General features: G+C 43.6%; 1 protein-coding gene across 1 annotated transcript; it reads right to left on the bottom strand.

The window, feature by feature from the left end:
• Positions 1 to 9804: 9804 nt before the first annotated feature.
• LOC145060174 (uncharacterized) lies at positions 9805 to 10944 on the bottom strand. The gene has a single exon (XM_079007886.1). The coding sequence runs from the start codon at positions 10942 to 10944 to the stop codon at positions 9805 to 9807; it is 1140 nt and encodes a 379-aa protein (XP_078864012.1).
• Between the last annotated feature and the right edge of the window lie 3851 nt (positions 10945 to 14795).

Raw genomic sequence — 14795 nt, 5'->3', positions numbered from 1 at the left:
GTATACTTGTATCATATTGCATAATATGATTCTCGAAGATTTAGGAAATGCAATATGTGAGTATAACGAAAACGAGACCATTCCACCGACACCAACTTTTGAGGTTGGAAGCGTGGAGTACATGTTGAGGAGGGCATTAGTTAATGATGTTGAGACGCGTCATGTTCTTCGTAAGGACTTAACAGAGCATATTTGGAACGTCAACCACATCGATCTTAACACGGAACCAGGTCGACGATTTGGAAGGTCAATTTTCCGATGAAGATGTTCTTTAGGTCTATCTAGGTTTTGTAATTTTAGTTTGTATGTTTTTAATTTCAAATTCTATTTTTTTTGGTGTGTTTGTTTTTATTTTGAATTTCTATTTTTTTATTTTAAGTTTAATGAATTTTTTGTTTTTAAAAATTCTTATTTTTGAAAGATTTATTTTGTATATTTAAAAAAAAATAGGTAGCATGACAAGTATGGCAACCCGTGCCTACAAAATGACAACTTTTGGTAAGAATGTGGAAAGTGTGATGTAGCGCCTACGTGGACACTGACAAATGTGGCACCACACCCATCAGCCTTATGGCTTGTATTTTGGCCATTTAATGGTATCTTGTGATCTTCCGGTGGTCGTTTTTTGTTGTTCGCATGTTGTCAAATTCATTGTGTCTCCAAACTGACATTGTAACTAGTTTGGTTGTTCAACTTGCTGCTTATACTAATTTAGTATTGTTGTTTGTTGTTTGTATAAAGAATACATTTGGTTTATCATTTATAATTATTGGATATGTAGTAGTGTTTGAGATGGGTTCTCAAAATCTTTGATTAGTGATGGGTTCATTTATGGAAGCAACATGTTTACTTGAAGCCATCTGAACTTAACAATATTGACATAGCTTAATGTACAAGAAGGTATTAACATGTCACAGCTATGTTTTTTCTTGCTTTTGTAGGTATTGGTATAGTTTTTTTTATCGTTTGTTTGTGTGTATCATAATTCCATGGAAAGCGTATCTTTGCTACCATCAAGAAGACTCTAATTCAGAAGTTTGAGGCATTGTTGAAAGAGGGAAATGTGTATGCTTTTTCAAATTTTTTTGACGGTGATAACCATACCCATTTAAAAATGAAAAACACATGTTTAAAATTAATTTTCACAAACACATGTATGTTAGAGCCATATCATCTAGATTCCCTTGTAATCCAAGTTCTTTTTGTTTTGTGAAGTTTTTAGACATTATTTGTAATGTCGCGAATTTTAAACCAACTTTTTCTTTTTAAAATATAATTAAACAACCCTGAAACAATCGATCTTTTCAAAAGTACATAGAAATCAATTTGGTCAAATATCATAAAACATAGTATCAAATTAGAGTCATATCATAAAAGCACCAGAACCCTCAAAAAATCCAAACATCGATGGGAGTACAGTCATGTCGCGCCCTTTTTTTTCTCACCGAAACAACCTGCAAAACATTTAACTTTAAATTGGAAGCATAAAGCTCATAACCAACACCTTAGTAGGCTTGTAGGTACACAACTATCATCCGATCTGACCTACAAGATTCCAACTATCATTTTGCTCGGGAATGTAGGTTCATAGCTAACACCTTAATGGGCTTATATGTAGACACACACCATCCCATCTAACTTAAGGTTTCCAACCATCATCCTTTGTTGGGATGTAATAACCAACACTCTGTGGATATGTAGGTACAAAACCATCATCCCAATTAACTTGAAGGCTTCCAGTTATCATCCCTAACACCTACATACTAATTATCGTAACAAAAGACAATTATAATATAATCCCACATTTATAAAATAATAGTACACAAACATCCTACCACACAAAAGACATATAATGTAACACATAGTATAGTAAGAAAAGTCACCTGAAGCTAGTAACATAATTTTTAAGTCTTTGTTGAAGAAACAGCTAGCACAAACCACCTAATACCCAAACAGAGGTAAAACCTCAATCTTTAACTCATATCCATCAAAACTTGACCAAAAGTTAAACCGGTCAAAAGGTCACCGGTGAATGTTCAAAATCAAAGTTAACAGTCAACGCACTGACGTGTAGCACCCATAGATGGATGTGTCGTGTCCACTAAAGTAAAAATCCGTGACGATATAAACCACATCACGTCCAATGATAGACGCGTCGCGGATACTATGTAAACCTATTTCTTTATTAACTACTTAATCAGTTAGGTCAGAGCCTGTAACTTTCCAGAAACCATCTAATGAGGTTCTTAATGGATAAAGTTTCCAAATTTATACACATACAAGCCTCTAACAACTCAGACACTAACCCTAGATCTTTAATGAGCCGAAAAGGCTAAAAACTTGTTGCATGGTTCAAAGAGTGCTCATGCATGCTCTCTTTTCATACCTATAAGTCCATAGAAACCATTCAACATCTCAAAAGCCTAGAGTTTTCCAAACTCCAAAAGAAAAGGGACCAACTAGAACAAAAATGTTCCAAAACAATACTAAGTTCTATATCTATGGAGAAAACTCATAAGGTTGAAGATTTATTACTTACAAAGTAATATGAAGTGACAAGAAGGTTAAAACCTAACTAGATCTTGCTTCTTTTCACCAAATACGCCTTTCTTCTTCTTCTTCTTCTTCTTCTTCTTCTTCTTCAAGGCACAATAAGTACATGAATCAAGGAAGGGGATAGGGTTTAAGCTTCCGAGATTTTCTATAGGGTGGAGGCAGATAACAAATGAAACCCGAATAGTTAGTGCCTTTAAATAGGGCCCAATGCCTGAGATATGTGTTTGGATTGATTGCGGCGATATGTCACACTTTAGTTGAGACATGTTGCGTCTAACATGACTTTGTTGGATTAAGGTGTCTATGCTCATAAGTAAAATGGTATAAACTTGAAATTAGAAGAAAAGTCCTTTTGAGTTGTCCTCATAACCAGAAATTGCTAAAAATAATATTAGGAGAGAGAAAGAGAGAGAGTGAGAGAGGAATTTTGTAATGTATTATGTGATTAATATATTAATTGAGAATAGATAATTGATATGTTAATTTTTATGTGATTAATAAATTAACATAAGATAAATAGTTAAATAATTGATTTGTTAATTTACATGTTTAATAAATTAATAAGAATCAATTAGAATTAATTAATTATTAATCTGGAATGTATCTGAAATTAATTTGGTATTAATTGGAATTAATTAAAGATGTAAAAGTTGAGTTGTAATTGTTCAATAATTGAACAAAAGAAATAATTTTAGAAACCTCTCCTCTATGGTTTTTGGAAACCTCATGGTTGCATAAAAGAAAAGGAATTGAATTAGGATTAAATCTATTATTTAATCAAGTCAGATTCTTCTTTGCTTGCAACTTACCTAAACTATATAGAACCCCAAGGTCGTCAATTTTCATTCATAACCTTCCTAAGAAGCATAGGAACGAAACTTATATCCCCTATTTTTTCTCCTCTTCATTCTAGGGTCTTTAGGGTTTTAGGTGTAAGCCATTAGACACATTAGATTTCTGGTACTTGTTTCCAAGGTTTTTCCAGAAGGATATTGGTGTGATTATTTGCTACAATTATCAAGAGGTACGTAAACCAAAAATCTATGTGAATTTCGATTATTATAGAGTTCTCTTAGGTTTCTTGATGTTCATAGGTTATTGCTATCAATATATAAAACTTAGATCCAAATAGGTTGCATGTAAACTTAAGGATTACATTTTTCTACTACAAGTTTTAATTATATCCTATAAAACATATCAGTGGTATCAAAGCCATAGTTTTCTATTTGATTATGCATAATAGTGAATAGATCAAAATTAGGGTTTCTAGAAATTAAACCCTAATAGCCTCATATTTTCGATTTTGCTATGGTTTCTTGAAACCCTAGCCTCATTCTCTCTATTTTCAAATTTTGGGAGTTACTTTAGGGTTTTACCTTGTTTCCTTAATTATTCTATTAATAAAAATAATTCAAATATTTATTTAATCCCTAGATAATTTAATTAATTTAATTAATTGGTTAAAAAAGATAAATATAAATCACAATTGGTTTCATATTAATTAACAAAAAAAGTTTAATTTAGATAGTTAATATTTAAACCCTGTATTTTGAAAAGTTTTAAAATACACCTTATATATACTATTAAAAGTTTAATATATTATATGAATAAGACAAGTCAGTCAATTTGCTAGTACGCGTCATTCAAAAATCAACATTATAAGTGGCATATAAGGAAGCGGCCTATAAAATGATTGATATTGGGTGCTCACTTTTACCCAACGCTCTGTTCTATGGTGGAGGGCCGTTAGCCCAAGACATTTGAAATGACAAAATCTCATTGAAAGTATAATTATATAAACGTGCTAGAACCTTTTTAAAAAATCTCACTCTAGTTACTTTAGGAAAAACGCAAAAAGTATGCTAATCCATGAAAACGCACATCATGTGTGACATCCCCAATTTCGCGGCTAGAAAAGACCGATTTGTTTATTTTTTATTTGAAATCGTACTATCCTTTTAAAGAGATATGTTGCGGAATTTGTTCTCAAAAATATGATAAGTAAATTATCAAAGTATTCCTAAGGGAATGGGTTTTCATTATATTAAAAATGTTGGGATGTCATTGTCAATCAAGTACATAAGCATAAACATAAATACTACATGCCTTACAACATCTATTATTCTAATGGCCTATAATCCATAGATCTCTCATCATATCAACACTCTTATGCTCTTTTGCCACTATATGTAATACATGAAACTGAGCGGGTCAAGCTTGGGAACCTAGTGAGCACATATGGTTTTCAACCCACAATAATTAAGTTTATTAATTTCATCAAATCATTCAACCCGATTACCCATTCCCATTATCTTCACTTTGTGTCTGATGGAACCTTGCTCTTGATGAGACCTCGCTTCTGACTCTGGGATGGGACCTTCTTGGTTGCCTGGATGTATCTGCAAGATCACAAAGAACAAGGGCCATCAGCCCCTTCCCGGGAGGAGTTCCCGGGAGAACGCTCCGACGGTCAAGTTAGGATGGCTTTAGGGTTTGTGTTTGTTCTTTCTAGATCGGTTGGGGAGCTTACCTCGCTAGTATGAGAGTGCGTCCTTTTATACCTAGTGCCCCTGCCTGGTCCGTACCAGACAGGATCGCTTTTTTGGGGAGACAGGATCAGAGGAGCTAATTGGAGGGTCATGCGCCTTCCACTGTTAGAGCGCTCTCATTGGCTTTGACGGTAATGCTCTGATCCCACTGTTTGTCTCCTGGCCGTACTTTTGTCTTGGAGCGAAGAGCGTCACTTGGCGGGCGCGAGCCTTTCGCCTGGGCGTTCCGCTCCCGGGGGCGCCAGCGGGCGCTGAGCCTGCTGGGCTGGATCTGGCTGGTGTGCCCGGTTCTAGGGCTTGGATGCAACTCTTCTGTGCTGCCCTAGGCACGCCATCAAGTCCCCCAGTCTAGTAGCCGTAGCGTTACAACGCTAGTTACAGCGTTCTGGACTTAACTGAATGACGTGTGCTCGTTTTTCTTTATCCGTCGCTCCGTTTTTAATGGTGACGTGACTATTGGCAGTTACATCATCACATCAGTCATTTAAATGTCCCGCCTCTTCTTCTTCTTTAAGAGGGTCTTTGCACAGTTTCTTTTGCTTCCTCTGTTCTTCTTTTCTTTTCGTGTTCATTCTTCTTTCCCTCTTATGGCTAATCTTCCTGGGATCGTCCCTTCTTCTGCCGAGTACCGAAAATTGGAGGTCATGTATGGCTTATCCTCCTTAGAAGGTGTGGAATTTCCCTCTGCTGGCTCTAGTATCTCTTCTCCCCCCAGGAAAAATTGGGGTTTTCCTAAAAACCCTAGATGCTGGCATACGATTGCCTCTAACATATTTCCAAGAGGAGGTTCTTCAGAAGGATGGTTGTAGTCTTCAGATGTTGACCCCTAACGCGGTTAACAAAGTGGTTGCCTTCGAGATGATCTGTAGAGCCAATGGGTATGTTCCCGACTATTTCGTTTTCAAGTTCTTTTTCCGGTTCTGCCTTATCGGTGACAAGTGTACTTTTTCGGCCCGTCGAGGGGGGCATGCCTTAGTTCTTGATGGGAATACCCTCAAGAATTGGCAAGACAAGTGGTTGTGGGTGAATCAGGAACTGGTTGGGAGTGGTCGTTACCGTGCGAATACTTTCGCCGATACTGTCCCCAAGCTCTTTCCTCACAATCAAGAAGCCGCCGATTACCTGAAAAGTGTGCAAGTAACCGCTGAAGATTACTCCGAAGCGATCCTGTCCGAGGTAGGGATGAGCCCCTCCTGGAGGCGGCGTGGCAAGATGGCGGTGTTCTACTCCGTCGTTGATGGTGAGTGTTGCATTTGCTCTCTTTATTTTACTTTTGGTGTTTCTTTTAACCGCCTCCATGTGACTTGCATTTCATTCTACTTTTCTTTAGGTGTTGAGTCTTCCTTATCCATGGATGAGGTATTGCGTAAACTCTATCGAGGCAAACTGGAGTTTCGTGAGGTGGATCTGTTCGAGCATCTTCCCCTTCCTCGTCGGGCAGATCGTCTCAACACCCCTACTCCTCCAGTCCCTCCAGCGGGCTCGTCAGCGCCTGGTGGAGATCCGTTGTTTGCCCACCCAATTTCCTCTGTTATGCCAACGGGTGGTGTTTCTTCCTCTTCCCCGGAGGACTGTGAGGACAGCAAAGAGGGTATTATTGCTGACGTTCGGCGAATGCAGGCGAAACGGAAGGCTATGCAGGCGATGGGTGAGCCGGTGACTGGCGCTCCTCCCGCCCCCAAGAGAGTGCATACTAGGCGCAGCTTTTCTCGCCTGCTGAGCTCGATGAGTTCCACGCCAGTAAACTCCACCTCTGCTAGCGTGGTTGTGATTCCCGATGATGACGTGCAACAGTCTGAGGGGGTCAATAGGGCGACTGAACAGCCCGGTCTTTCAGATTTTTCTTCAATCCCTTCTCCAAGTGCTCCGTTTGTCCCCTCCAAGCATTCTTCCCTAAAAGGCTTCAACCCCCCCGGGCCAGTTACAGTTCCCATAGATGGTGGCCCCGGTGATGGTGCTTCTGGGTCGGCGGTTTTTGTGCCATCTTGGGATCTTCGCAATGATTCTTGTCTTTCTGTTCGTGCTAATGCCTTGGAGTTCTCGCGCCATGCCTTCCCTCCAGCTGTAGTGGGGGATATGGATGCGATGGGTAGCCCTGCCCTTTCTCACAACATGGCTTATGCTGCGGCGCAAGCGATGTTCTATATTGTTGCAGGTTTCCGGCGCATCCATAGCCTTGGTGAGATGGAGGCCGCTCATGCCACCTGCAGGTCACGTGTGGCAAGCCTAGAGCACCGTCTGGGTGAGCTTGGCGATGATCTTTGCTCCACCGAAAAGAAATGAGAATTGCTGGCGTCTGAGAAGAATGTTCTTGATGAGGCTAGGGCTGCATTAGAGGCGAAGGTTGATTATCTCACTCAAATGAATGAAGGCTTAATGATCGAGGTTGAAAGTCTCGAGCGTGACGTCATTGACCGTGACAAGCTTGTGTCGTCGCTGCAAGCAGATGTGTACGCTGTTTGTCGAGATTTGGATTGGCTGCTATGAATTGGTGTTGTGCGTATCGTTGATAAGCTGATAGAGCATCCTGACTTTACCAATGCTATCAGTCTTATCCGCCATGCTGCATATGTGGTCGGGGTTGAATCTGTCTAGAAAACTTTAAGTGGTGGTGAAAGTGGGGAAACGGGTGCTAGTTCGCTGTCTGTCGGGCCTGTGGTTAGCGTAAGTGATGCTCTCTTATCCTTTGCTAGTATGGATCACGCAGGTCTGTTGGGTCTGGGAGAGATGGGTATTGATGGTTTACGAGAGTTGTGTTCTTTTGGTTCAGAGGGCACTCCTGAGGATGCTGCGATTCGTTAAATGGTGCTTGTGAATGACATTGGTGTGGGAGGGAATGGTAAGGATTGTGGTGCTAGTGGTGATGGTCGAGCAGGTGCTGGAGATGGTGATGGTCGAGCAGACGTTGGAGGTGGCGATTTTGATGAGGTGGCAGATGATAGGGAAGTTTCTGATGGGTTGGCTGGGAAAGTGAGTGCGGATGATGTTGTGGAGGGGGTTTGGTTGGTGATAAGTTTGTTGGTGATGGTTCGAAGCCGTAATATTTCCTTGTTTTGTTTAGTCTATGTGCTTTTCTTTGCAATGGTTGAATTGCCCAGAACAATGTTTTTTCTTTTATATGTATGTGTTTGATATGCACTAAGCATTATCTATTATCTCCTTTTGTGTTTTGTGCTTGGCTTATTCGTTTATTGCCTATTGCTCAAGATGTGCCAAATATTTTGCCTTGTTTGTTATTATTGACACGCTAAGTGTTCACATTGAGTGCGCTTAGCACTCATCATTCAATCGTTGGAGATTATTACACTAAGTATGAGAAATCAGCAATTGCATTACTATTTAACCGCGAGTTTTTTAAATACATTGAGTATTAAGCTCATGTCGCTTATGCATGAAATTTTATATATGTCGAGTACTAAACTCATGCCTTTAAATATAGGAATACACTGAGTATCAATTCTCATGTCACTTAGCATGGATAAATGTACTCTAAGTACTTATAAGGTGCAATATACTCAATGGGATATCAACCAACTAGAGTTACATCTTTCCTCTTCCTTAGAAGAAAATATTTCTTTAGATTCCTAGCATTCCATGTTCTTGGAATGGGTCTTCCTTCCATCGTCTCAAACACATATGCCCCGTTCCTGTTTGCCTCTATGACCCTGTATGGGCCTTCCCACGTTGGGCCTAGCTTTCCCTGGGGTTGTGCCCGACTGGCCTCATTTTTCCTCAAAACATACTCGCCCACTTTGAAGGCCTTCTCCTTTACCCTTTGGTTGTAATACCTTTCTGTTGCATGTTTATACACAGCTTGGTGTACTCCCGACTCTTCGCGCTTCTCCTCTAGGATATCTAAGTTTATCCTCAGCCCTTGTATGTTGCTTTCCTCATCTTGGTTGGCCACCCTTAGCGTATTCACTGCCACTTCCATGGGGAGCATGGCTTCAGTCCCATATGTCAAGCTGAAAGGGGTTTCCCTTGTGCTTTTCCATGGTGTAGTCCTGTATGACCATACCACCATTGGTATCTCCTCTGCCCAATTCCCTTTTGCTTTGCCCAACCTCTTTTTGATCCCATTGACAATGGTTTGGTTGGACACCTCCGTTTGACCGTTCGCTTGGGGGTGTGCCACCGATGTGAAGCGTTGGCTTATCCCTTTGGCAGTGCACCATTCTCTGAACGGGTTCTCAGCGAATTGCAAACCATTATCACTGATGAGAACCTTAGGTGTTCCAAATCTTGTCATGATGTTTTTCCACACAAATTTTATCATGTGCCTCCCAGATATGCATGCCAATGGTTCAGCTTCAATCCACTTTGTGATGTAATCCACGGCTACCACCATATACTTCAGCTTCCCTGGTGCTTCTGGGAACGGACCCACTATGTCTATGCCCCATTGGTAGAAAGGCCATGGGCTGGATATGTTGCTTAGCGGCGCCGAGGGTTCCGCCTGGACTGGGGCATAAGATTGACACTCCCCACATTTCTTGGTTACTTCTACTGCGTCTGGATGTATCGTTGGCCAGTATACCCCCATTGGTAGCACCTTTCCTGTCAAAGCCCTCGCTCCTTCGTGTGCGCCTACTTGCCCTGAGTGTGATTCCTGCAATATCTCTCTCCCCTTGGCTTGATCTAAACATTTTATCCATGGAGACGTGAACCCCTTCTTGTACAACTCCCCATTCACCATTGCTTATGAGGGCGCCTTTATACGTATTTTTTTGGCTTCGTCATGGTCGTCTGAAAACACCCCTCTCTGGAGGTATTCCCGGAACGGCGTCATCCATGTGGGTCCGGCGGGGGTCAGGATGTTCAACTGCTGTTCATCAATGCTTCTCTCCCGGAGCACCTCCACTAAAACTTTCTTTGACAGGTGGTCGAAACAAGTGGACGCTAGCTTGCTCAAAGTGTCTGCCCTCTTATTCTCACTTCTGGGTATCTGCTTGATTGTAAATTGGCCGAATAATCCTACCAGTTGCTTTACCATCTTTACATACCTTCCTATTCTTTGGTCTCTTACCTCAAAACTCCCATTGACTTGGTTCGCTGCTAACCTTGATTCGGTTAGTGCTGTTACAGCTTTCACACCCATCTGTTTGGTGAGTCGCAATCCTGCGAGCAGTGCCTCATACTTTGCCTCGTTGTTCGATGTACGGAAGTCGAAGCGGAGGGCATAGGTTACTTTTTCTCCTTCTGGACTAGTCAGGATCAGCCCCGCCCCTGAGCCTTCCCTGCTGGACGCTCCGTCCGTGTACAGGGTCCATGAACCATTGTCGGTAGGGGCCTCTTCAACTACCCATACCTTTTCTTTCGCCGGATTCCCTCCGTCAGGAATTTCTAGTAAGAAATCAGCCAACGCCTGCCCTTTGATACTTGTTCTTGGGCGGTAGTTTATGTCATGCTCTCCCAGTTCAATTGCCCACTTGGCCAGCCGACCCGACGTCTCCGGCTTAAGCAAGATCTGTTTAATGGGGTAGCTTGTGAGTACCTCGATTTGATGTTCCTGGAAGTATCGCCTTAATCGTCTCGCAGCGTAAATAAGTGCCAGCACCAATTTTTCTAATGTGGGATAATTGAGTTCTGGTCCTTGCAGCGCTCTGCTAACAAAGTATATCGGTATCTGCTCTCCTTCCCTTTCCACAGCCAATACCAGTGATATCGCTTCACCAGACGTCGATAGATACACTTGTAATGTTTCTCCCGGGATGGGGGTTGCCAGGGTCGGCAGCTTGTGCAGTGCCTCCTTGATTCTCTGGAGCGCCTTTTCAGCTTCATTCGTCCACTGGAAATTGTTTTTCTCGATGCATCCGTTTAAGGTGTGGAACAGTGGCATAGCCTTGTCGGCAGATTTTGAGATGAACCTACTTAGAGCTGTGAGCTTCCCGTTCAGACCTTGTGCATCTCTAAGAGAGTTTGGGGTTGGCGTCTCGATGAACTCGTCGACCTTGACCGGGCTGGGTTGGACGCCTTGTCTAGTAACATAGTAACCCAAGAATTGCCCCTCTTCCACTCCAAACGTGCATTTGGTTGGGTTTAGTTTCATCTTGGTTACCTCTAATGTTTTGAAAGTCTCTTCGATGTCTTGCAACATTTTTTTCTTCATTTGGGCTCTTGATCACCATATCATCTACATATACCTCAATATTCCTTCCAATTTGCTTGGCGAATATCGAGTCAATTAGCCGTTGGTATGTCGCCCCTGTGTTCTTTAACCCGAAAGGCATCTTGGTGTAGCAGAACGTGCCATGGTCTGTATAGAAGGCTGTTTTCTCTTCGTCTTCTTTGCTCATCAATATCTGGTGATACTCTTTGTATGCGTCCAAGAAGCATTTTAGCTTGTATCCCTGTAGCGACTCTACCTTCTGATCGATTTCCGGGAGTGGGTAGCAATCTTTAGGGCATGCCTTGTTTAGATCAAAAAAGTCGATGCACATGCGCCACGACCCATCTTGCTTACGGACCATAACTGGGATTGTGATCCATGTTGGGAACGTCGCCTCCCTTACTATTCCGGCCTCCGTCAGCTTAGGCAATTCTGCATTGATCGCCCTGTTACGGTCTCCTCCTTGTACCCTTTTCTTCTGCTTAACCTCTTTTACTCCCGGTTTGATCATCAGCTTATGTTCGATGACCTTCCTTTCTAGCCCCACCATATCCGTGAAGGTCCAAGCAAATACATGTTTGTAGCGTTTGAGAAGGTCAACCAGTGCCCTTCTTGTGTGGCTTGGGAGGTCGCTTCCAACATCGATCGACTGATTGGGATATCCCTCATTGATTACCTCCTTCCCTTTTGCCAGACTGCCCCTGGGCCTCTTGGGCGCTTTGGTTATTTCTGCTGGCTTCATAATCGTATAGCACCACAATTCTCTGCGCGGAGTGGCCAAAATCGTGGCTTCGCCCTTTGGTTTGTCGAATTTCATGATCCGATGCATGGTTGAAGGTACGGCCCCTAGCTTCAAGAGGGAGGTCCTTCCCAAGATGATGTTGTGTTCCGCCGAGTGCCGAATGACCACAAAGTCTATTAGGGCGGTCTTCTTCCGCTGCTTGTCGTGGCTAGTGATTGTTAAGGGGAGGTGGATCATGCCCAACGGCCACAGGCTGTGGCCAGTGAATCCCACCAGCCTACCCGTTGTAGGTCGCAAATTGTCTTTCTAGCGATCCGGGAGAAGCCGGAAGCAATGCTTATATATGATGTCTACTGAGCTCCCGGTGTCGACATAGACCCTATGGATAGTCACGTCTTTGATGGATGCCTGTATTATCAGAGGGTTGTCGCCCTTCCAATTGTCTGGCCGAGGATCCTATATGGAGAACGTGAGCGTGCGTGCTGGCGGATTAAAAATGATTTGCTCTCCTCGCTGTTCCTCCCTACTTCTTTTGCTGCGTATCATGAATATCTCCTTGGGCTGAACTCCTTCGCGGAATGGACCCTTGGCGTTCTCAGCATCGAATTTGGCGCGTAGGCTTCGCGCCACCTCCACTAGGTCTCCCTTAAGTTGTTTCTCCTCCATCTCCTTCTTTAGCACCGAACAACTAGTTGTATCATGTGTTTTGCTTTTGTGGTATTCACAGTACCGACTCTTAGACGAATTGGTTGGCTGCTGTTTCTCAGACACTGCATATACTTCTGGGCGGCGACCCCGTCTGTCGTCTTTAATAAATGGTCGGAAACGCGGTGATGGTCTTCTTGCTTGGCCATAGTGTCTTCCTCCCCCTCAGAAGTCCGTGTGGGTCGGGTGGTGATGTCTAGTCGCCATAGCCTTCAAGTAGGCCTGCTTGGCTGCCTCACCCTCTTCCTGCCGTAGGTACCACTCCACTCTTTCTTTCAACTCAGCTCGTGTTAGAGGCTTCTTTCCCATGAGTTTTTGCGAGAGGGGCCCAGGCAGGAGTCCCCATGTGAAAGCACCAGAGATGAGCCCTTCGTCATGCCCCGGTACATCCAACGTAGCGTTTATGAACCTTGTAAAGTATTCTCGAATAGTCTCCCCCTCCCTTTGTTTGCAGCCTATAATTGAATGAGAACCGCCTTTGTATTTACGTAGCTGCATGAAGTTGGTGAGGAAGAGGTATTTGAGCTGAGCGAAGTTTGAAATGTTGCCCGGTTGTAGAGTTTTGAACCATGTGTCGGCGTTGCCATCGAGCGTCGTCGGGAAGTATGTGCACCAAAACTTCTCGTTAAGTTTTAATGACGTCATCGTCCATTCATACGTATCAATGTGGCTATCTGGGTCGGTGGTTCCATTGTACGTTTTAAGCGTCGGGAGCTTCGCAGTGTTTGGTATTTCATAATACAGCAACTCTTTAACGAACGGAGATGTTACACTCCGGGAAAAACCATCCTGGTTTGGAGCAGTTGACGTCCCTTGCTGGTATTGCGAACTCATTCCATGTTGTAGGGGCGTAAGGTAGCTTAGGCTTGGTCCATAAAAGGGGTATGGTTGGAATGGTAACTGGAGGGGATGGTTAGTGGAGAAAGGGTGCATGGACGTAACAGGGTTGATCATTATCAGCTGTTGTAAGCTGTTGTTCGGTGGAATAGTCGGTCCAGTCCATGCTCCGACCGTTGGGTATACGGGTGGTGAGTTGTTCATCATGATTTGCGCCAATGGTGGTAATAGTGTTGCAGAATTCTGTCCACCAGTCGTCTGGAACGATGTAGGTGTTACAAACGACGGTGAAAGGTTGAAAATATGGCTCGATGGAGGTGCAGTTGAGTGGAGTGTCCGCGTCTGTTGCAGCGGCGGCGCAAAGAACGGTGGCGTCTGAAGCTGTGTGGGCGAAAGTAGCTCCACCGGAGTTGCTCTTTGCTGAGAAGACAACGGTTGCGAAATATTTCCGGCGGCTGCTGTAGAACTTCCTTCGCCCAAAACTGGCCTATTGGTCGTTGTAGGCGGTGGCGTTTCGTCCAACGTCGCCATGGGACGTGTGGGACTAACTGGTCGTCCCTCGCTACCGTTGGACGCCATTGATGCTTGATTTCGTGCTTTTGTTTGTGTTCTTCGTCTCACAAAGGGATGGTGCCAAATGATGGAACCTTGCTCTTTATGAGACCTCGCTTCTGACTCTGGGATGGGACCTTCTTGGTTGCCTGGATGTATCTGCAACATCACAAAGAACAAGGGCCGTCAGCCGCTTCCCGGGAGGAGTTCCCAGGAGAACGCTCCGATGGTCAAGTTAGGATGGCTTTAGGGTTTGTGTTTGTTCTTTCTAGATCGGTTGGGGAGCTTACCTCGCTAGTATGAGAGTGCGTCCTTTTATACCTAGCGCCCCTGCCTGGTCCGTACCAGACAGGATCGCTTTTTTGGGGAGACATGATCAGAGGAGCTGATTGGAGGGTCATGCGCCTTCCACTGTTAGAGCGCTCTCATTGGCTTTGAAGGTAATGCTCTGATGCTACTGTTTGTCTCCTGGCCGTACTTTTGTCTTGGAGCGAAGAGCGTCACTTGGCGGGCACGAGCCTTTCTCCTGGGCGTTCCGCTCCCGGGGCCGCCAGCGGGCGCTGAATCTGCTGGGCTGGATCTGGCTGGTGTGCCCGGTTCTAGGGCTTGGATGCAACTCTGTTGTGCTGCCCTAGGCACGCCATCAGTGTCCATAAAGAATATAATTCAAGGGACCTAGCCTAAGGATCATCAGCGGGATGAAAATACTACTTAGGGGATTCCTCAGCAACATATGTCAGTAAGG

The sequence above is a fragment of the Lactuca serriola genome, chromosome 6 (assembly GCF_051521515.1).
Source record: "Lactuca serriola cultivar US96UC23 chromosome 6, Lser_US96UC23_V15, whole genome shotgun sequence".
Lineage (NCBI taxonomy): Eukaryota > Viridiplantae > Streptophyta > Magnoliopsida > Asterales > Asteraceae > Lactuca > Lactuca serriola.
The sequence above is the reverse complement of the archived record's forward strand: the minus strand, read 5'-3'. Positions and strand labels throughout refer to the sequence as shown.